This window comes from Rhinatrema bivittatum, chromosome 7, assembly GCF_901001135.1.
Source record: "Rhinatrema bivittatum chromosome 7, aRhiBiv1.1, whole genome shotgun sequence".
Classification (NCBI taxonomy): domain Eukaryota; kingdom Metazoa; phylum Chordata; class Amphibia; order Gymnophiona; family Rhinatrematidae; genus Rhinatrema; species Rhinatrema bivittatum.
In genome coordinates, this window is record NC_042621.1 from 179,392,117 (window position 1) to 179,416,499 (window position 24,383).

A 24,383-nucleotide genomic window follows, 5' to 3' on the forward strand; every position below is an offset into this window, starting at 1 on the left:
TAAATAATTCTACAGAGGTCAAAAACAGACCAGGCCGTGAAGTGCTACAGTTTATGTCTGAAACGTGCAACACCACTGATGACCTGCGCCATGCAAAAATTTACGAATTTCCTGACATTGCGGCTGGATGGCAGTAGATTTTTATTGATTCATGTCGACCTTACCAGATATCAGTTTTCAGCAGTATTGAATTTGGCCTTATCAGAAATTGGCTGCAACACTAGGGCCTTCGGGACCCATTCATTTAGAATAGGAGCAGTCATCTCAGGCAGGGTTGAATATCGATACCATTCAAAGAATAGGTAGACGTAAGTTCGATGCGGTACACACCTATATTAGGACAAGTTGAGCATGAGTGTGTAACATCTATTTTTGACCTCTTTTCATAGAGTTTTTACAATGGAAAAGGATTGTTTGGATAGTTGGACACTCCTTTGTTCACTGGGCAGAAAAGAGGGTTCAGGTCCATTCGTACAGGTCTCATTTGGGTTTGGCTCCGCGGAATGTTCGCATTGTTTGGATGGGAGAAAAAGGAAGGACATGGGACCAGCTTTTACCATTCGTTCAACTTAAGGATAACCCCCGCGAGCAGGTACTGCTCACCTTTTTTTGCTTTTTTCTTCGCGGCGCGATGCCGCTGATGTCGGGCCCCCCCGCACGGCCGGAGCTGTGGACCTTGTGCTCTCCTGCGGCCCGGAGGCCGCCCATCGGGTCTCCCATCTCGGTGGAGCCGTGGACTTCTGCCTCCCTTCGCGGCTGGAAGCCGCCGCCGACACAGTCTTCATCTTCGCAGCAGGCCACATCCCCGAGCTCGATTGGCGGCTGGAGCCGCCCTCTGGGCCTCCTGCAGTGGCTAGAGCCGCTGCCATCTTCGGGGCCTGCGTTCAGGCCCAGCCCTGCTGCTTGTGACACTGACGTCGGTGCAGGCTGCTGTCCGCGGTCCTGCACAGCTTCTTCCTGTTCCTCCTAGGCGCATGGCCGCGCCTCTCCAATATTTAAAGGGCCAGCCACAGGAAGTGTGTTGGGCCCCACCTTTGGGCTGATTTCCTGCCTAGCCCTATAAAAGGGTAAGACAGTCTGCCATGCTGGAACACGTAGTCAACCCTCGGTTCGGTCCCGGATCCGTCTGGGGTCGGGCTGAGGCCAAGGGCACACGAAAAAAACCCCCATCATGTAACAATGCATGAGATATTTGCATACCATGGAGGCAGTACATGCAAATCTCACATATGCATATTTACTATTACTATTTATTAAAATTTATTATCCATACAGATCACAAATGGCAGTTTGTGGTGGACTACAAAATAAGTTACATACATAAGGACAAACAAAACTAAACAAAAAACATAAGCAAAAAAACAATATTATGGATATCCTGAAAACCAGGTCTGTTTGCAGCTCTTGAGGATTGGGGTAGGCCACCCCTGTGCTACTCCCTATCCTATGCCCTGTGACTGTTATTTAATTCCCAAATGAGTTGGGGATTCCAATTAGGAACAATCATTTTTCCTACATTTCTGTTATTCCCAACAGTACTCAAGGTTTCAGATCCTTAAATCATAAAAATCAAATTCAAAAGGAAATTAAGAAAAACAATTCTAAAAGGATGTAATTCACACTTGTTTTGTTTCTTTGACCAGCAGTACAGATGCGGAACTAAAAACTGCTGTATAATGCAGACGTTTTAAAAAAAGAATCCTACCTATAAATATTTGACTAGAACTCTGAACAAAGCTCTGCTTGAATACACTGGTGAAGCAACAGCTGCCTTTTACAGATAAACAAATCAATTTAGTTTCCTCCCATGTCTCTCCCTCCCAGTGACTTTTGCCAAGCCATCTCAGACACTAAACCACATCTCCTACAATTTTTCCACTTCCTTCCAAAACAACAACCTGTCTTCTCCTCATCCTGCGACTATGAAACCTCAAAGCCAAACCCACAAAATATTCCCTCCCTTAAACCATTACACATTCTTTGGAGAATGTCCTGAAAAACACTGGAGGTAACTGAAAATTTAAAATTTACTGAAGGAGCTGGAGTGTAGCAAAATGTAAACTTTCCAATTAACTACAATAAGAGGCTCATGCACCAAGTTACACTGACTTTTAAACATGCTGATAGGTCTGAATACACATGCTAAGATTATGTTATATAAGAAATGTATATATTGCATTGTTCAATTTTCCCCCTCTTCCAGCTCCAAGTTAATTTTCCCTGTTTTATTGTAACTTTCTCACACACTGTATTGATTCACTGTATTTAAAGTTTCACAGTTTATTGGGAATATTGTTTATTATGTTACGCTATGCTTTACACACATTGTTAATTGTAAACCGGGTTGATGTGATATCTGTCATGAAACTCGGTATAACAAAAAATAATAAATAAATAAATAAATGTTACGCAGCAAGTAGTTAATGTGGAAATGAGATAGTGAGCTGTTTAGCCACTATCCTTCCATGCATTAACTGGTAAGAACTTTTCTGTGGTGTCATTAACATGGCATGTTTTGCATTTATTTATTTATTTATTTATTTATTATTTTTTTTATTATACCGAATTTCATGACTGGAATCACATCAACCCGGTTTACAATTAACAATGTGTGTAAAGGCAGAGAGTAACTTAGTAATCAACATTCCCAATTCAACTTCAAATACAGTAAAACTTAAAAAACTATAATAATATTATGGATGTGAGAAAGTTACAAAAAACAAGGAAAATTAACTAGGATCTGGAAGGGGGAGGAAACTGAACAAAGAATATTTACATTTCAGCCAACTGTATCAATTAATAAATATGTATTATAAAATTGTATATATATAGTTGTATAGCAAAAAATGGATATATATGATACAGTTGTGAAGGATAATAATGTGTTGCTGTGGATGAGTGGGATGAGGATGGCATTATGGCATCCTTTTGCCTGCATGACACTTTTTATTTTATAGTGAATATGGTATAAGATGATAGTTGATGACAGAAAGACCTATTGACCCACTTCAGTCTATGAGTCATACCAGGCTATAAGTTATATCCTAGAGATTTATTTAACATTTTTCTATACCGACCTTCATGGTAATAACCATATCAAATCGGTTTACATAGAACAGGGAGGAACTTTAACAATAAATAATCATTTAAGAGAAGGAGCAAAGTTAAAAACAACAAGGAGGATAAACTTGGAAGCATAGGTAGCTGGAAAAAAAAGAGTAGAAGGAGGCAACTAGCTAAGAACATAACAATACAGGTTAGTATTTTGTATATTTTGGCTGCTTAGGGGTTTCTAATTCCAGAGTTTGTGAATTGTGATGCCAGATGTAGACACTTGACCGCTTCTTGCCTTATCTAAGTCAGATTTTGTTTTCTTTTTAAATTGGTTTGCTACCATCCTGGTTAGATATGCATTGAGATCACATGTTGAATTCAACATCCAGCACTATCGCCCCCAAATCTTGCCCACTATCTCTCACCTCCAAGCTCTGAAATAATCTAAAACAGCTGCAAAAACTAGCAAAGTTGTTGCCCAAATGGCCAACACCCAAAACCAAAGATGCCACCAACCTGCTGGAACCTACTGTTTTCTTGGCACTTGTAGCTTGCTGGTACCAATAGAGCTAACCTTTAGCCTGCAACATCATTAGACTGTGCTTCCCTTACCTGCCTATTTTGTCCTTATCACCTCCCTACCTGCCTCCACCCTAGACGGAGTTAACAGTGGATTGTTTTCAGTATTGCAAATTCCCATCCTGGTTCCTATGGATGTCATAATATGACAGAGATGGCCAACTCCTGTACTTGAGAGCCACAAACAGGCCAAGTTTTCAGGATATCCACAACGAATATGCTTTAGATAGATTTGCATACAATGGAGGCAGTGCATTCAGATCTCATATATAGTTGTACTCATAAGTTTACATACTCCTGGAAATATTTGTAGGACAGGTTTTCTTAAAATGCTACATGAGTGATCAGACAAAACATCCTAATTTTAATGAGTTTAAAATTAAAAAACTATTATGCATCACAGAATAGCACAATCATTAAACAAACCATAGCAATGAAGGAAACAACAACATGGTCCTGTTCAAAAGTTTGCATACCCTTAGTTCTTAAATTTGTGTATTGCCTCCTTTTGCATCAATGACTGCTTGTAGTCTTTTATGATACTTGTGAATGAGGTCCTTTATTTCCTCATGTGGTAAAGCTGCCCATTTCTCTTGGCAAAAAGCCTCCAGACCCTGTAAATTCTTTGGTTGTCTAGCATGAACTGCATATTTGAGTTCTCCCCAAAGTGACTCAGGAGACTGTGATGACCACTCCAGAACCTTCACTTTCTTCTACTGCAGCCACTGAAGGGTCGACTTGGCCTTATGTTTCAGATCACTGTCATGTTGGAAAGTCCAAGTGTGCCCCATGTGCAGCTTCCTGGCTAATGAATGCAAATTCTCCTCCACCATTTACTGATAAGATGCTGCATTCATTCTATCAATTTTGACTAAATTCCCTGTGCCACTGAGGCTCACACCCCTCCAAAAGCAGCAGAGATCCACCTCCATGCTTCACGATAGGAATGGTGAGCTTCTCGTCATAGGCCTTGACTCCTCCTCTCTACACGTAGCGTTTATGGCTGTGACCATAAAAGTTCAATTTTGGTCTCAACACTCCAAAGTATTTTGTTTCAGAAGTTTTGAGGCTTCTGTAGGTGCTGTTTGGCGTATTGTAAGAGGGCTGTTTTGTGGCAATGGTGCAGCAATGGCTTTTTTCTGGCAACTCTGCCATGAAGCCCATTTTTGTTCAAGTACCTCCTTAATGTGCAAGCTGGAACAGGCATGCCACTTCATTTCAGAGTAGCCTGTATTTCAGTAGAAGTTGCTTGTGAGTTTGTCTTCACATCCTGCCAAATTTCCTGGTGGTTGTGTCTGAAATCTCTCTTGGTCTTCTAATTTTCCACTTCTTGATCAGCATTTGAACAGTACTGATTTCCATTTTCAAATCTTTTTATAATCTCTTTCTGATTTATAAAGTTGAATTACTTTTTGCTCGCAGATCCTTTGACAGGTCTTTTGCTTTCCCCATGCTTCAGTAACCAAAGTCAGTGCGCAGCCCTGGATAAAATGCACAAGAGTTTCTTCAAGAGCTAAGACCGTCATTAACTATTTATACACTGACACTAATTACAATCAAACAAAGCATAGGTGTGTATCAACTTCACTGTATATTATCAGCCCAAACATTCAAGGGTATGCAAACTTTTGAACAAGGCTATTTTATCATTTTCTTTATTGCTATGGTTTGTTTAATGATTGTGCTATTTTGTGATGCATAATTGTTTAATTTGAAAAACATTAAAAACAGACATGTTTTGTCTGATCACTCATGTTTTCTTAAAATGCTACACTTCTTACAAATTCTGCCAGGGGTATGTAAACTTATGATCACAACTCTATATTCATTGTGGATATCCTGAAAATCCAGCCTGTTTATGACACTTGAAGATCGGAGTTGGCCACCTCTGAAATATGACAGACAAGAACCATTAAGTCTATTCTATCTATTCCACTTCACTCTAAGAGGAATATTACAGACCCCAGCCCACCCTCCATCTCCTTGCCACTCAGGATCCTGTGTGCTTATCCCATGCTTTCTTTACTTTTGTCCATTCCATACATTCACAACCCTTTCCAAGAAGAAATATTTATGTGGCTTCTGCATCTATACCCCCACTCTCCATACTATACCTTCTTGTTCTAGACTAGAGCATTCTTTCCTTTAAAAAAGGTTTGCTTCCCCCACCCAGTATATACCTTTGAGGTAGTTAAAATGTCTCATCTCTCTCTTTCTCCTATCCTTTAGGGCAGCATTTCTCAACCTTTTTAATGTCAAGGACTTGTTGGCTGCTTTCCTAAACAGACATGGACCAGCTGGCTAGTAGGGTTTATTTAGAAACTTTTTTATACCGGCATTAGTGGGGACATCATACTGGTTCACATTTGAACAACAGGTTAGAAAATACATAACAAGGACTAAATGGGGGAATGGGTCACACAAGAACATAGTAGAAATACAGTGCAATTGCAAGATAAGCTCCTTAACGTGACGTAACTATCCATAACTGGCGATATGGGTGACATCATAACAGCATAGTAATATATACATGGGACAGTGACAGAGTAAATGGCTGAGATTGATCGGAGAGTTAAGTTGGCTAGTCAGGATAGACTCCTGAAGAGTGGAAGCAGTAAAGGAAGCACTGCCCCACCCTACCCCCATGTGCTTCAGGAATCTCCTTCAGACTCAACCCAACCACACCCAGTCAACCCTTGTTTCCTCCTGCTTTTTTCTCTTCACCAGCCATTAATCTCATGGTCTACTGTTCCTACTGCTCTAGCAGGGGTCCCCAACTTTTAAAGAGGGGGACTATATAGGACATTTTAAATTAACAAGAGGGTTGGGGATCTCCCCCGCTTGGAGTTTGATGAGTGGGAGTGAGGGATATGTGGATCTAAAATTTTGAAATGATGGGGGAGGCCAGGGCCTAGATTCCCAGAGGTGTGGTAGAGAAGGTGAGACCCCTGCCACATCCCTGGGAACCCTGTTCTCGGCCTTCCACAGTTATCTGCCACCTGGAAAATTTATGGGAGAGGGGAATTCCCAATTGATATCTCTCACAGGAATGGAAACCAAATCTCTCAGTTATTTCCTGTGAACAAGGATGATTTTTTTCTTCCATAGATTTTACAAAACACACACAAGAATATCTTGTACCAGTAAATATGGGATATGTCCAATATTAAACAGTACAATGAAAAAGGAAAAAAAAATTCTTTACAAAATTCCTAAATAAAGAAAAAAGGAGACCACAGAGAAAGATAAAGAGTGAAAAAAACAAAAAAAAAAAACACAATGAAATTAGGAAAAAGAATAGTAAGAAGAACACTCCACGCCATCTAAACTATTTAACCGATCCAATAAAGTCCACAGGAGAGCTGGCGTTCCAAGGGGCGCGCCCACTCTCCCAACGCGCGCCCAGGCACCTCTCCTGGGCGCGCGATTCAGTATTTAAATTAGGGCCCGCGCCTCCTTATTAGCAGAAGCGGCGGCTATCAGCAGGTCCGACAGACACTTAATTTATTTATTTAAAGTTTTTATATACTGACATTCATTTGCTTATCACATCGGTTCACATGGAACAGTTTTAACAAGATATGAGGTTTACAGGGAACAGTTATCACCAGCAACTTATACATTTACATTGTGCAAGAATAACAGTAACGAGAACATAATAGAGACAAATACATCGAAGTAGAATGACAGTAAGAAGGATATAAATAAGGCATGTCGGGGGGGGGTGTTAATATTTCAAGAACAAGAGGTAGGTTGTAAGGGATCAGATTGCAGCTGTTAATTGGAAGTGAATGGGTTGGAGTGGTAAGGCGTATGGAGGATCTGGGTGGGAAAATTGCGAGGAGAGGATATAACAGTAACATTATTTAAGATAATGTGTAGGGAGGAGTAGAAGTGTGGGTGGGGTTATGCGAAGGCCTGCTTGAATAGCCAAGTCTTCAGTTTTTTGTTTTGTTTTTTTTTTTTTGGGGGGGGGGGCAGTGTTCTTGGCACAGATCAGGGGGCATTGGGTTCCAGATGGATGGTCCTGCAATGGATAAAGCATGCTCTTTTGTTGTGATCAGATGGGTGAGGCTAGGAGAGGGGGTGTGTAGTGTTCCCTTGTAAGAAGATCTGGTGGGTCTGTTAGAGGTGTGGAAGTGAATGCAGTCATTTAGCCAGAGCATGTTTTGGTTGTGTAGTGTTTTATGTATGATTGTGAGTGTCTTGTAGAGAATTCGGAAAGAGATTGGGAGTCAGTGGAATCTCGGAGGATGGGAGTGATGTGGTCTTTTTTGCGAGTGTTGGTGAGGATTCTGGTGGCAGATGTTTGTAGCATTTGTAGAGGTTTAATGGTGGATTTGGGGAGGCCTAGATGTAGGGCGTTACAGTAGCCAATTTTGGAGAAAATAGTGGCCTGAAGGACAGTGCGGAAGTCGTTGAAGTGGAGAAGAGGTCTTAGTTTCTTTAGAATATGGGAGTTTATATTAGCATTCTTTCATGGTGGAGCCAATGAATTTTTTTTAGGTTTAGGTAAGAACATAAGAAATTGCCATGCTGGGTCAGACCAAGGGTCCATCAAGCCCAGCATCCTGTTTCCAACAGAGGCCAAACCAGGCCACAAGAACCTGGCAATTACCCAAACACTAAGAAGATCCCATGCTACTGATGCAATTAATAGCAATGGCTATTGCCTAAGTAAACTTGATTAATAGCAGCCGTTAGGTTCTTGGACTTCTCCTCCAAGAACTTATCCAAACCTTTTTTGAACCCAGCTACACTAACTGTACTAACCACATCCTCTGGCAACAAATTCCAGAGCTTTATTGTGTGTTGAGTGAAAAAGAATTTTCTCCGATTAGTCTTAAATGTGCTACTTGCTAACTTCTTGGAATGCCCCCTAGTTCTTCTATTATTTGAAAATGTAAATAACCGAGTCACATCTACTCGTTCAAGACCTTACATGATCTTAAAGACCTCTATCATGTCCCCCCTCAGCCGTCTCTTCTCTAAGATGAACAGGACATTTTATCATAGATGAAAAGCCTGCAACCAGGCAAGTCACCAAAACCCACTGCAGAGACTCTCGATGCAGTCCTGAAAATAAAGGTTGACCACACCACTTGGTTTTGGCACTCCATACACTCGTCTACAAGCAACTTCAAGGCATCACACTGCTTCTGAGGACAGTGTTTTGCTGTTTCTTTACACTATTGATTTATGTCTTGCATATACCAGCTCATGAAGAGCTGGCAAAATACTATGCAAGCATTGAGTATGCTTGCATAGTCAATGCTTGCATAGTATAGCCAAGCAAGTTCAAAAGTAGGTGAATCCCTCCGAGAGGGACAAAGGAATAAATTCTAGACCTCCTGGCCTTCTTGAGAGCACATTTGACCACCATCAATTAGTTTGTCTATTTCCTGCTTCTTGAATCCAGGAGTTTTCTGGATACAATATTGCAGTTGCCTTCTTGACTAAAACTACAGAAGGGAGGAGGACTCTTCCAAATTCTCATTTGTATCTTCTGAAGGATCTCATGGGCAGGCATAGCCACAATATCCTATGGGAGTTCCACAAACTGAAGGATGTTATGCATATTGGCTCTGGACTCTTTCTCCTTTTGCAACAAACGGAAAAATGGCCATCATTGTCACAAAATCAGTGAAGGAGACGTGTTTCAGAGATCTCCTTTCCTGTGGAGAAGGGACTGAAAGGGTACCTGTAGACCCATCCTGATAAGAGAAGTCCTCATATCCATAAAACTGCAGCCCCAGAAGTATTCAGAATCCAAATCTGAATGATACAGCAGGGATATGAACCTGGACCTCACCAAACTAACAGACAATGCCCTCAGAGAGGGTAATACTTCATTCTGTTTTATTAACTGTAATAGGATGCAATTAATCAAAACAAATGAACAAACATGAACAAACTTGTCTGTTGGGGTCTAGAACTAACTACTGCACCTCAGCTAGTTTCCTCCTCTGATGGGGGGGGAGACTAACATTGGATGTTCCCAATGTCACTTCCCTTCCAGTAGCCAACATTGGGGTCCTTCCAGCAAGTGTCAGGTGGGTTCCAGCAGGGTCTAGACATCGATCTTCATAGACACACATACAGTCTGTGTCCGTGAATCAATGCTCTGCATCTTATGGAATGATGGTCTCCTGGTTCTTTCTATCCAGCATCTCCTCAATCACTGCCAATGCCAATATGGCCTAACAAACAAGAAAAGCCATGTCACCCTGTGATATCAGAGGTATATTAGTGACTGACATGTGGGCCCTCGAGACTGTTGCAATTCCTGTAAATGCATGGAGGATGAGCTCTCCTCCCTGCCAGAATGTTTCAAGGGATTCAAAGTTGCTGCCAGAAATTCCCCACTCCCAGCATCATGCATCAATGGAGACAGATGCCAGTGCTTCTTGGCTTTCATTCAATTCTGATACCGTAAAGGCAGAGCCTTTCGCTCTCTTCAGATGAAAGGAGCTAGATAATGGCCTGTCTCTCTAATCCTGCATGGTGCTCGATATCAAGGGGGATTGATGCATCACCAGTGGTTGGTGCAGCTCTTCCATGTTGATGTCTCAGATGTCAACACCGATAGGCTGAGCTTATGATATCCAAGGGCATTTCCATGAGGTCAAGCCAGAAACACCTTCTAGGAATCAGTCACACACATACACAATGGACACCCCAGATATTGAGGCAAAGGGCATATCTATCATAGGGATCTATGATAGACATGAGCCGTTTGTAAGAGGAGAGGGTCAACTTTTGAAAGCTGCTGGCTTTCTCCTTCTGTGGCACAGATCAAAAAATTAATAAAGCAAAATCAAAATGAGTTGCTGTCAGGAAAAACACAAACAATGCTGCTTCGATGCACTACACCGGTACTCCACATGGCTGTTAAAAAAACAAGGAAATCTGAGCAAAGCTGACTAAAAAGGAATGAGAATATCTTGGGGGGGCCTGCAAAACACAAACCTGCGCAACTGGGAAGTAAAAAAACAAAATCACTGTGAAGCAGAAAAGAGAAGACGTAAGCAACAGATAAGCTTTGTGAAATCTAAGACTGAAGGGACCCTGCATGGCAGGCTGCACATATCCAATGGGCATGCTCAAAGCTTTTAAAATCTTTGAAGTCAAAATTCTGGGCCATGCATCATCTGTCATCACTTTCATGTGAGGACTGCCATCCTGCTTATCCTCATACAATACCTGGGTTTGAGATGAACACGAAGGGCGTGATGCTATAATCTTTTCACAGTAGCTGGGAAAGTATGTAAGTTGTGTGTGTTCATGAATATTATAAAATCAGATGATGGTCCTAACCTATAAACAAACATTTATAAAATTTACAGCGTGTGGCAACATGTGCGATAGATAGTAGCTTGAGAAATAGCCAGGAGGAATAAGGAGGCAGACACTGGCTGTTTCTTTTTGTGCAATTTACAGTGAAAGCAAATTGCAAAGCAAAGAAAGCAGACAAAATAATGCAGCTCACCTTAAAAGCTCAGGTAACACACAGACATGAAACATAGCTGGTCTTCTCAGTGTGGGTTCCTGCATGCTGCTCTAGGCATGTCTAACCCTTATAGGCCCTGACTCCTTATAGTAAGGTGAGGGAAGCCTCCCTTCAACCAGAATACCTTGCAGAGTTGATCCTTAAAGAGGACCGAGCTAAATAGTTGTGGTCGGTCCCTTAAGGTGGTTTGAGGGAGTTTTCAGTATACCCCCTCACAAGTGTCTTAATTATATCTTTCTGCAAGTTGAAGGCAGAGTTTTAAAAAAAAAAAAAAAATTCACTTCCACACTAGTCTGGGTGAATTCATTTATTCAGCGAGTGAGTAGTCGTCAGGCCAGGATAACAAAGGATTGCAGCAGATACTAAAGGGGTGGAGGGGAGGGGGAAATGAGCATGAAGAGTGGCACAAAAGAGAAGAGTATGAGAGTGGGGACTGGAGAAGAGCAAGGACTGCAACTGGGCAAGGTGGGAAGTGGAAGAGAGAGAAAACCTGCCTAGAAGAGGAGCAGAGCATGGGTTATCTTTACCAGGAAGAAAAATAACTTACAAATTGTTGCTTATATACCACTTTTCCACTGTGTTAGAGTGAAATATAAATCAAAGTAATGACACAGAGCAAGAGCATCTCACCCCTTGTGAGTAAATCCTGAAGGAAGTAAGTTTTTGTAAGCCAAGGCAGAAGGTATACTGAAAAGTATGCTTGTTTTATTTTCTTTTACACTGGACATAACCATAAATAGCTCACTACATGCTAAAATACCTGATAAAGTCATTCTACGCACTTTTTTTAAACTGCGTTACTAGTTGTGTAGAAGTTAAAAAAAAAAAAAAAAAAGAGGGGGGGGGGGGTGTTATACCACTTTTGTCTTGGATTAAATTAGTAATGTTGAGGTAAAAAAAGTGCCAATCAAAAGTTTTAGGAGCCAGAGCAAAATGTTTTGTTTTCTTTTTTTCAGAGGTGTTTTATTTAAATTTTTTGCTTTATTTTTTTGTCATTTTTAGAATTTTTTCTTTTGTTTAATCTCTGATATTTTTTGGCTCTCTTTCCTTCCCCCTTTCCTTCTAGCCTCTCTTCTGTCTAGGCAGAGAGCAGTCCCAGTCCACCACTGTAACAGCTGCTCCTCCCAGGCCTGCCACAGCAGTGCTAGATCCTCCTTTGCTCAGGCCAGCAGGGGTCACGTGCTCCTCCTGGGCTAGTGACAGGTGACAGCACCAATTTTTAAGCATCCAAGGGACTTGGTGCCTGGGAAACATCCACCTCTATTGCCCAACTTTTGATTATGCTGAACAGTTGCAGACTGCTCCTCATTCTTTATACCTCTTTCAGAGTCAAGGTATTGACTGAGCTCGACAAACAAATTTGATTTTTAGGACATCCATAACCTAGATAATTTGCATAATTTTGATCTTAAAAAATGGATCAATTTGTTGGACATAGGATCAGAATGAAACACCCTTACTACAGATCTTAGGTGTTATCTACAAAGAAAGGAACTTTCTCATATCAAGAAAGATGACAGAGGCTTAAATTTAAGAACTTTTCATTTTGGTAATACTGCCAAAATGGTAGATACTTTGAATAAATGAAGTTAAAAAAAATAAATAAAACACCCCTAGGGCGACAACATTACTCACCAGTCCCCAATTCAAAAACATAGAAGTGCAAAGAATGCCTCAAGTGAAAATACTTTAAAACTTACTTGTCAAGAAAATCCTTGTCCACCACAGCACAGATATCCAGGAGAGGATTCCCCATTCCAAAAAGAGTATTTTCACTAAAATAGAAAGAAGAAAAAAAAATGTATGATAAAATTAAACTAGTGATCAAAAGTAAGAAGCAACAAACACGTTCACTTTGCATGTACATCGTTTACATATCCTAAAGAAAGATTTGTGCATGCTGGCTCTTGGCATTCACACACTGTGTTCCAGGTACAGCACAATATACTGCAAAATCAAGTCACAAGTATCAAGAGAAAAATGTTCAATCATGTAAATATATATACACCTGTGACCACTAGCCCAAAAATGCACCTCCTACTGCACAACTCAGTGCCTACAGATTTAAAACAAGTTTATCTGCAATGTAAAATCTTAAAAAAAAAAAAAAAAAAAAAAAACCCTTCACATCACTAATTAATATATCAGGTAGGAGTTCTAATAATCAGAGAAGCAATACATTGAAAGACAACATTTGTGATTTTAAAAGCTCATCTACTGCAATGTTTTTTATTGGCATTTCAAAAAGATATCAAACTACTAAAACACAGTTCTCTCCAAGACAAGCAGCTGTTACTAGAACTCTGTATTATACAAATGCTTGGGGAAAAAATAAATTTAGCTACCTGCCACGGACATGCTAGTTAAAATAGAAGCAATCCTATTAGACATCTAAATATCATTTTTTTTCATATAAATTTGAAAATTGTTGATTCCATAATAGATGGGTCTGTTAAAAAAGTAAGTCACTTAACTACCATGTCAATTAGCATATAATCTAACACACATGTACAAGTTTCACATGCAAGTGTGGTAGAGGGAATGCAGTGTTTGTACCAGACCAAATTCAAGTTTTAATGTATTTGTATTACTTCTCAGCTTACTAAATGTGCAGAAAATTTTTACCAATAATTAAAACTGGATCATCTAAGTCACATGATACTGGTATGTACTGTATAACAATACTGTACTAGATGACAGCCACAAACATTTGCTATGAAGAGTCTTTATACCGAAACATCCCTCTCACCCTCGTTCCGTTCCCTCTCCTCACTCCTATTCCTCATCTCCCTTATACGTCTCTTCAAAAAGTAGAAGTAAGAACAAACACGTTCATGGAATTCTATATTGTAGATTAGCATTTTTGCCAGCGATAGGATAAGAGAAGGGGAAAAGGAACAGAAGTAAGAAGTTGCCTGCTTAATCCAAGGGGTATCGAAGAATGTGTGAAACTAAGAACAAAGCATGGGAAGCAGTACATCAGTTCTCAAAAGGTTTATCTGGTTTTCAGAATATCCACAATACACAAGATACAAATACTAGCATGCAAAATCTCTTATATGCATATTCACTATGGCTATCCCAGGTGTACCCCAAGAACTGGGTTTATAACTGTAGACATAATTCTCAAATTATTTTATAAGGAAATTGTAATACTCCTGAACCAAACCTCTGTTATAAAAGCAAAGCTGCATGATACATGATTTCTTGCTGCAAATGTTTTCAGGCCAAAATGCATACAAGGCAGAAAAAAAATCATATGTCCACAGCTGACCGTCTGCTAAAACCTTCAGTAAACAGAGCATTTGCAAAGCTGGTCAAAGATTGAAAGTTGCCTATTTGGCATAAATGCCTATCTGCAGACACTTAGAAAACAAAGGTTTTAAGGAGAAATTTAATCTTACCTGTTAATATCCTTTTCTTGAGTCCTGCTAGACCAGGCCAGACAAATGGGTAAACTCCATCTACCAGCTGACAGAGAGAGGACACACCCTTTTCCTGGGACATCACTGATTTTAAGGGAAATGCAAACTAGGCACTTGCCAGTAACTCTGTCAAAGAAATGTACATGCCCACGCCAATAATACTCTAACCTAAACTCAGGGGCCGAAAACTCTAACAGCATCCCATAAGGAGCAGCAACGGGATAAGAGAGAAAGAAAAACAGGAGATAGAGTGAAGCCAGCTCCATTCTTGAAGGGGAAAATATTGCCATTATGCATCCCTGAGGGAGCTTAGCCAGGAAAGGGGGGAGAAGAAGAGAGAAAGGCAGCTGCTATGTTCCCAGAAAGATCCCTATTACAGAGCCTGACCTGGTGAAAAGCCTTAACTGGTGTAATTGCACCTGATATTGCTATTGTGATATTTGCAGCCTACTCGCTGTTCGCCAAGTCAATCACTTACGTAAGTGCGATGGACTTTTACCTTTCAATACTTTGAAAGCTAAGTTCAATACCTTAAATTTACATCTAGATCTTACTGGAAGTTAATGCATCTTTTCCAATAAAGGGGCGCAGAGCCACATCTTGAATGACCCGATATCCTAGCCACCATGTTTTAAATAAATTTATAAATGCCTCATTAGTGATCCATTGAGTCTCCAGTAGATACCATTGCAGTAATCTACTGTGCTCATTATCAGTCTATGTACTATTGATTTCAATGCCTGTCCACTTAAGAAAGACCTCAGTTACCAGATCATCCTCAGACATATAAATGCCATCCGCACGACCCTCAAAATTAGTTTCTCCAAACTCCAGTCCTCCTCAAGCAGGACACCGGATGTTTTTATTACACCTTTTGCTAGTTGTTATACTCCTGTACTTACCTTCGCGGCATGGAGCCGCCGACATTCTTCGCGGCAGGAGCTGCAGACTTTGGGGCGTCTTTCCTGCACAGCGGGCCCTGCCGCCATGCTCCAACATGGCTGGAGTTGCCGCCGACGTCTTCTTCATCTTCACGGCCCGGAGGCCGCAGTGGCTTTCCTGGCGGCTGGAGCTGCCCTGAGTCCTTCCTGCAGCGGCAGGAGCCACTGCTGACATCGGGGCCTGCTCCTCGGCCCAGCCCTGCTCCTCCGTCGTCAGCATCTGTGCAGGGCCGCTGGCCATGGTGCTACACTTCCTGCTTCCTGTTCCTAAGGCATGGGCCGCGCCTCCTTCAGTGATTTAAAGGGCCAGCCTCCTGGCCCCACCTGGACTCCTTCCAGGGCATTTCCTGATCTTCGGCCCTATTTAAGGGCTCAGCTTCCAGTCCTTCGTGACCTTCGAAAGGAGTTAGTTCTTCTCAAGGTCTTCTAGTCTTCATTCTTTCTGGTATTTCCTGTTCTTTGTAGGATCCCTCATCGTTCATGGTCTCTTCTGGATTATCTCTCATCTTGTCCTGTTGTTTTGTGGTCTTCCTGATGTTCCTTCCTGATGCCTTGTCTCCGCCTCTGCTTCCTGGACCCTTTGTTCTTCCTTGTCAACTCTTCTGATGTGCCATGTCGTGTCTAGTCACCTCGTGGCATGAGCCTGTCTTCTCGTCTGCAGCACAAGCCTCCGGAGGGTCATCCTCGCCTGAAGCCAAGTCTCGTCTTGGTCCCCTGTCTCATGCCTGAAGCCAAGTCTCGTCTTGGCCTCTTACCCTGAATCTCGTCTCTGCCTTCTGATGTTCTTGTGGCTGCTCCGTCCATGCCTAAGACTCTGACTCAACCTGCTCCGTTCCAGCATAGTCCATGACCAGCCATGGGTGGCTGTGTAGGGCGCGTCTCTGTGCAGGCTTCTACTGAATCTTCGCCATGTTCCGGCTCCATCTTCTATGTATTCATCTGGAGTCTGCTTCGCACTCAAGCGTGGTCCACGACCAGTCCCGTGGGTCCGCTCTGTGGTGGGCTGTGTAGGGCTCGCTGCATCGCAGCCTCAACCCAGTACTAGACTTTGTTCCTGAACCTTGATCCTGAGTCTTCGTGCTCAAGCTTCTCGTCCAAGTCTTCACGTCCGAAGCCTCTTGTCACCGTCTTCATGTTCCAGAGCCTTCATCTGCCCTGGTCTCATGTCCGGCCTGCTGCCTTTGCCGTTCCCAGCGGCAGGTCCGAAAGGGCTTGGAGTAGTCTGAGACCAACCCTGCGTGGTCTCACTCAGGCTGTGCAGGTCGGCAGGGGCCTGGCTTCCTGGTCTCAGCCCAGGCTCAGACATGTCTCACCAGCCTCAGTTCTGCCTTGGAGTCCTCTGGTGCAGAGGTCCAAGGGCACACAATCTCCTCGGAAATGGGACCGCTCTCCTAGCGCTCCCTAACAGATTGCGAAGGCCTTTGAGCTTTCCCATGCTCAAGGTCTCCATCTTCTCTAACACTAGTACCTTCTCGCCAACAACAGTTAAGATACCATTTCTGTAGGTCTCCTTCATTTGTAAAATTGCAGTTTTAGAATTTAAAAATAAACCACTCACTGCAGAAATACAAATACAATCCACTCAAATTTTTTAAAATCACTGGATCTGACCCCCAAAACTTACTACATAAGAACATAAAAAATGCCAAACTGCATTGGATTAGCCATACTGTTTCCAACGGAGGCTAATCCAAGTCATAAGTACCTGGCAAATACCCAAAAACATTAGATAGATCACAAACTAATATTGCTTATTAATTACCATAATAGTTTATGGATTTAACCTCTAGGAACTTAACCAAATCTTTTTTAAACCCAGTTACATTAACTGCTGAAACCACATCACCCGGCAATGAATTCCTGTATATCATCTGCATTAAAAAAAAAAAAAAAAAGGGACAAACTGAAAGGAGCAAACCAGCCATCCCAGCTGAGACAGATATTAAAAACATTGTGGATAGAAAGGACCCCTGAGAGATCCCACACTCCACTTTCTGGAGTGAATACCATTCCCTTTGAAAATACACCAGATGTTTCCTGTCTGTTAAAAAAAAAACAAAAAGTCACCAATTTAAAACCTTACCTTTTATCTCCAGTTCTACATAACGAGACTAACTTTGAATGATCCATCAAATCCAACACGCTAGACAGATCTAAGGAGATAAGTAGAATTAACGACCCCCTAAGTACTGCGGCACCGCTTCCGACATCAATCATAATCGTTTTTGTGCTGCACCCTCTCCTAAATCACACTTGGGATATCTCTAACTTCCCATTATCTTCCAAAAAAAATCTGTCATCTCTCTTTATAAACCTTCCACCAAAATGGAGTCTAAGCCATCCTATCTGCTAGTTTGGATAAAGTTAACAGATCTGCTAAGAGCCCTCCTGAACCTGCAGATGCACTGCAGATGTATCCTTTACTAAAGCTATAGGGGATGCTAAGCAGAATTCAAACATTGTAGTAGCAGAATATGTGATTTTGGAATTTTTTTTAAAAAGATCAAGTTACTCAGATTAGATATCAGCAGTTCAATTTCTGACCTCAAAGAAAAAGGTGAAAGGCCTAAAGTAGAAGTATTGTTCTGAATGAGGTACAGATTAGGGAGCAAATTAAATCAGCAGTTAAGTCACACAAAAGAATGAATAATGTTGAGAAAACTGTCAAGTTACTAAAGAAGCGTCAAGGTGATTTGGACACTTGTCGGTGCTGGAACACAAGAGTCCAGGAGGCCCTGGAAAGTGATCTAAAGGATGATACTACTTTAGATCACTTGATTATTACTTTTCAGTCCTGTTTCCCTGGATTTGTAGACCAGACTGTTAGATCTGACATTGCACACAGACTTGGCGGGCGTCTGACTGAAGGTCAAAGATATCCTAGGACTACAGAAGCTTGCTTACACTACTTCAAAGACAAACGAGATTTTCACAGCAGTACATGAGGGAAAGATAGTTTGGACTTTTTAAAGGGTGCAAAGAAAAAATGTTTTCAAGATTTATCTCAGAAGACCCTTGAAAAGGAGGAAGAGCGTTAGCGCCCCCCCCCCCCCCCCCATGCCTGAGAAAGGCATAAGATATTGGGGCTTTTCATTTGATCTGCAGTTCTCTTAAGATGGTAATGAGTATCTAATCACTGATCTGGATAATTGCAGGGAAGTAGCTGATTGTATAGTTGAAAATCAAAAAGACAACAGTGGTCAGAAGTTTCACCTAGAGAAGACTTTGTCATAACTACAGGAAGAAAGACTGCCTTCACCTAAACACTCGGAAGGAAAAAAAATGGCGCAATCCACTCCTTGCTGAACTGTGTGTCATCGACCTTGTTTTGTATTTGCCTTCCCCTTTGTGTATTTGCTGTGCCATTCTCTGTTGTTTTTTGCTGAACTACCTTATAGGTCTGCTTGGCAAGGGTTATGCTGTGATTTTTCTGTAGTGTTGGGGAGACTGTGCTGTTTCTGGGAATGGGTTCTTGCACCCCTGTGTGCCAGGAGGGGTAATTTTAAGTATGTTGGTGAGCGTGTATTGGTGTTTGCATGTTAAATTCCCTCTTACCACATTTGTGGAATGGATGGTATATGTTGCTTATATCTACTCTCTATTGTCTTTGTTTTTATTATATTCTCGTACCCACTCTGTGAGGATTTCCATGGAGGCAGAGGATTTCGTTTGTGACTTCTTTTCTGTTTCCTCATTTTCTCTTTGCTGGTTTCTTTGGCCTTTCTATAGACTCATTTTATTTATTTATTTTATTTTATATACCGGCAACCGTTTGCACATCGTGCCGGTTTACAGATAACTTACAACCAAGGATATATAGGCAAAGCCTTTACAAAGAACAGTTTGTAACAATAAACAAGATAAAAAGGTGGGGAGGAGAGGTATATAGGTAGACAAGACAAAGGGAGGGGGAGGGGGGAGGGAGAAAAGGATACATAAGGAAAAGATATGTACAGGGGTTTGAGGAAAATGTGATAAACACAGATTATTTACAGGTTAGTATAAGCGCAGAGGAACAGTGATTGGAGGGGAGAGGCGGGTACTAAGTAATATTTTTTCACATGGGGAGACTTTCCCTGTTCTCTTTCATTTGGAGAGGGCTGCTGTGGGTCAGGGAGAGTCTTTCTGGTTTCCCTATCCCTGGCTTTGGGTGTTGGTCTGATTATATGGCTGGTACTGCATGTTGTTTCCCTGGCTATTCAGGTTGGGTGGAGGGAGTTTTCTTGGGATTCTCAGTATTTGATTCTCTGTTTAGATATACTCTATTTTTACTTGTTTATTGAATCTCTGACCGTATCTAGAGCTGTTGCAGTTGTTTATTTAGCATCATGTTGACCCATGCATCATGTAAGACAACTTAACTTGCCAGTTAAGAGGAGATTGCTGCTTAGGGAAACATTAGAACATAAGGTTCTGGTGTATTTAATACAAGTCAGGGAATTTGCATTTAACAGTAAATAGATCGCTTCTTCCTATTTTGCCTCTGCCAAGGAAGAGGGGGGGGATTTTGTTGGAGAGAACTTTTCCTTTTACAGTGGATACATAGTAATGATAGCAGAAAAGGACCAAATGGTCCATCCAGGCTGCCCAGCATGCAACTTATGTTAGCATCTGCTGTGCCGTGCAGGTTACCCCCAAGCCTTATGATAAGGGTACTTTTGCCTATGACAGTTAATTTGCTCCCGCATAATACTTAAATATTAATATTTTATGGTTTTTCATAGTTAATGAAGTTAGCATTTTTTGTAAAGACTTTTCTGTTAAATGTTTTACTGTTTTCAAACTGTTATATGTAAAGCTGGTGGCTAAATTATTGTTTCACTGTAAACCGAGGTGATGTATAGATATACGTACCTCGGTATAAAAGAATCTATAAATAAATAAATAAATAAAATTTACAATTAAAAACCAAGCAAGTGTCAAACCCATAAATTCCATAAGGATCCCTGCAGATGTTACATTGTTGTTAAAGGTAAGACAACTGGGAGTTTTACTTTGACCTCTATTTATTCCCCAAATGTTAAATAAACAAACACAATTTGGTTATTTATAGTTTTATATACCGTCGTTCGGTATTGCCATCACAACAATTTACAATTTTGTCATTTGGTTAACATGGTTAGTGCTTTTTTATAGGCAGAGTGTTCAATTAGTGGGGTGGGTTAGCTCAAATGATATATTTGGGGTGGTGTTAGATAGGGTGAAGGAGAAGATTAAATGACAACATTAATAGGAAAAAAGCAATATAATGTTAAAATTCCAAGGGTGACAAGTTATGAGAGTAGAACAACATGTTATTAGGAAATAGTAGGATAAGCAGTGTAACGTTGAATTTTCAGGGGTGACCAGGGTATAAGTATACAGCATGACTTCTAATATTGGTATAGTCTTTTAGCATGAGTCTTTGTGGTCTTTCAGAATGGTGTGTAGGAGGGGGATGTTGGTGGCGGTGTGAGTCTTGGTAGGCTTTGGCGAACAGCCAGGTTTTCAGTTCTTTCTTGAAGGTTTTCTGGCTGGGTTGTAGTCTTAGTTCCGTCGGTAGCGTGCTCCATAGTTGAGGTCAATATTCAAAAGCATTATAGACAGATAATTCACAAGTTATCCATCCAAATGATTAGTTTTGCCACATTCAGCCACTTATCCAGCTTAATTAAGTCATTATCCAGCTATAATTTAATCTAATTAAAAAAAAATGGAGGAGTTTAAGAGGCATTTCTGGGAGGGGTTTAGTTATATGGTTAAATTAGCCTAGCTAAGGTAGCCAGATAACTTTAGACCTGCTCTGAAGCAGGTCTAAAGTTATCTGGCCTTGTGTGCCAGATATCTTTTCAAGATATCCGAATAAGTTACAGGTTATCTGGCTAACTAGTGCTTTGGAAAAAAAGAAATTGAAGTAAAGGGTCCCATGGCCCAATCCCCTCCCCTTCCCCCACCACATTTCATCAAAGGCCTGTCGTGCTGTACAATCCCCACCCTCTGCTATATCAAAATTGCTTTGGGGGGCCCTCTCCACCCCCATTTACCAGTTTGGGTTTTTTTTGGTTGTTTTTTTAAAGAACAGTTGTCCCAACCCTGACCCTGCCCCCACCCAATCAATCCGCATAGTAGTGGGCCAGTGAGTCCCTCCCCCCCGATCCTTCAAAACTGCTGCTGGGAGCAAGGTGCAGCAGATACTCCCTCCTGGCGCTTCCACTGCAGCTTCTGATGGAAGCTGCAAATTAACCATAGCGTACACGTCTTTCTGACCTCTTATCTTTTTCTAAAGATACGGTATTTTTGGAGGGAGGCTTTAAAACATGGTCCTGCTTCCTACACTTGATAAAACTGGCCCAGTCTCTTGAACTCTGAGGTATAATGCTCCATTGTTTGAACCACTGTCGCATGATAGCAGGCAAGAGGATCTGTGGGGATACAGTATCTTGCAAAATTATTCGACCCCCTAAAAAGTCAGATTTGTGTGGATTACAAATGATGCACAAATTGCTCTAGACAGTATGTTTATTCCAAACCAGTATGCTCTTAAAGTAAATTTTCAAAGTCACAATTCATTTCTCTGCATTTTTTGTAAAATAAAAAAAAACCCAAAAACCCTAAAAAATGCTTCTTGTATAAGTATTCCACCCTATGCTGTGGAAGCTCCAAGTTTACACCAATGAAAGTATTGCCCTAACAACTGACTTACAATTGGCTTCTACCTGTGAATCATGAAAAAAAAAAAAAAAAAAAAAAAAAGGAAGGGGTTAGCTCTTCTAGATAAAAGACCCCTCCTAATTCCACTACCATTGATCAGACTGTGAATCTGAAAGAAAGTTTGAAAACAAAGACAGAAGAGCATCCTAAGGAAATTAAACAATGTTATAGACATTATTCCTAGGGGAATTCTGCGCAAAAAAATTTAAAATTCTGCAAACTTTATATTGGTCAAAATAAAGACTGTCAGGTAAATTGTGTTACATAATTAGATTTTAAATTAATACAGAAAAATGTTATTACTTAAAGATGAAGAATTTCCCTAGAGATTCACTGTAAGAGTGTCCTTTCCACTCGCTCACCCTACTCCCCTGGCCACTTTGCCCTCCCAGGCCCCAACTCTTCCACCTGCCAGTATCTCTCCCCTCCACCTCTACACTAAACCCCTTCCACTCTATCGCCACTCCCAGAGTTTGACCCCGTTCTCAGTACTGCCCCTCATACAGGCTCCCACACATTCTCTCTCACCAGGGCCTTCATCTTCACTGCTAACAAAGCGCATCCCGCGGCACATGCGGGATACACTCCATTTGCGGCATGCTGGGGTCTCCTCTGCTATTTTCTACACAGACTTTGGCAATTCTGCGCTCCACAGTAGCGCACAATTTCCCCAGGACTAAGACATGCACAAGATAGGAAAAGGCTACAAAATAATATTCAGTAGCTTGGATATCCCACTGAGCACTGTTTGATCAATTGTGAGGAAATGGAAGCTGCATCATACCACCCAGACACTGCCTAGACAAGGCTGTCCCTCAAAACTCAGCATCTGAGCAAAGAGGTGACTTGTGAGGGAAGCCACAGAGAGGTCAACAATCACTCTGAAGGAGCTACACAGTTCAGGGGCTCAGTCTGGAGTGGAGGTGCACCAGTCAACCATATCAAGGGCTCTGTATACAACTAGCCTATATGGGAGGGAGGCTAGAAAGAATCCGTTACTGAAGGAATACCACATCAAAGCACATCTGGAGTTTCCCAGAAAACATCAGCGTGATCCAGCTAAAATATGGGATAAAATTTGGGGTCAGATGAGACAAAAATGGAGCTTTTTGGCCAAAATTCAGAACACTATGGAGTAGATTTTCAAAGGTTTGCGCACAACCCCTGAAAACCTACCCCGCCTCCCCCTGGGCACGCCGAGCCTATCTTGCATAGGCTCAGTGGTGCGCGCAAGTCTCGCTAGGCCCTCAGAGACATCCTGCTACAGTCGCGACAGGATGTCTGGTTGTGGTCCGGTCGTGGTCCGGTCCCAGGCACAGACAGCAATAGTTATGTCCATCAGTGACGGACATAACTTTGATACACTGGCAGTATTTGAAACCTGGGGCCTTGAGTGCCATAAGTAGCACTGAAAAGTGCTATTTAGCATACACAAAGTGCAGAAAAATAAAAAGAAAAAAGAAGAAAGGTGCAAAAGAGAGAAATCACAACCATGAGTTGCGCAGGAACAATGAAAACTGAAGAGAGTCAGGTAATCGCACGGGGACAGCCGCACAGAGCACAGCTTTGTATCTGAGGACAGAGTTTCCAAGCTTCGGGATGCCAGAAGGATGTCCCAGACAGCATGGCTATTTCAGCTTTCTTATCGACGGGAAACAAACTAAACATATCTGCACACAATACAGTAAAACAAAGCCAAAATGAAAAAGTGGCTGCATAACCAGGCTTAGAGGGTCCTAGACTGCAGTCAATGTTGTCTTTCAACAAACAAATTAGTTTAAAGTTGTTTCCTAATTCGAAGTAGGTCCTTTTCAGTTCTAAGCTCAAGCAGTTCATTCCATAGGATCGGACCAGCTATACTAAACATACATTCTCTGGCAGAAGCCAGATGAGCATATTTCATCGAAGGCAGTTCAAGGAGGTGCCGAGACAAGGAGCAGAGGGCGTACTTGGAAACATATTGACCCATGCCAATTTGGAGACATGGGGGAGTTAAGTTGTGCAAGGCCTTATGCAAGCAATGACAACCTTAAATCTGATCCTCCACTCCACAGGAAGTCAGTAAGGATATCAGCACAGGTGAGATATGCTCACCTGAGGGAGTGCAGTTCTGAATTAGCTGCAGAACTTTCAGATGTAAATGTGGAAGGCCTAGAAACAGAGTCTTATGTTATCTGTTGATGT

General features: G+C 41.6%; 1 protein-coding gene across 6 annotated transcripts in view; it reads right to left on the reverse strand.

The window, feature by feature from the left end:
* Positions 1-24,383, reverse strand: part of ADK (adenosine kinase) — a 1,085,903-nt gene that overhangs the window by 991,393 nt on the left and 70,127 nt on the right. For all 6 annotated transcript variants that reach the window (XM_029609562.1, XM_029609558.1, XM_029609563.1 and 3 more), the window contains exon 2: positions 12,844-12,918. In XM_029609562.1, coding sequence (XP_029465422.1) covers positions 12,844-12,918 — 75 coding nt within the window. The remainder of the gene's footprint in view (positions 1-12,843; positions 12,919-24,383) is intronic.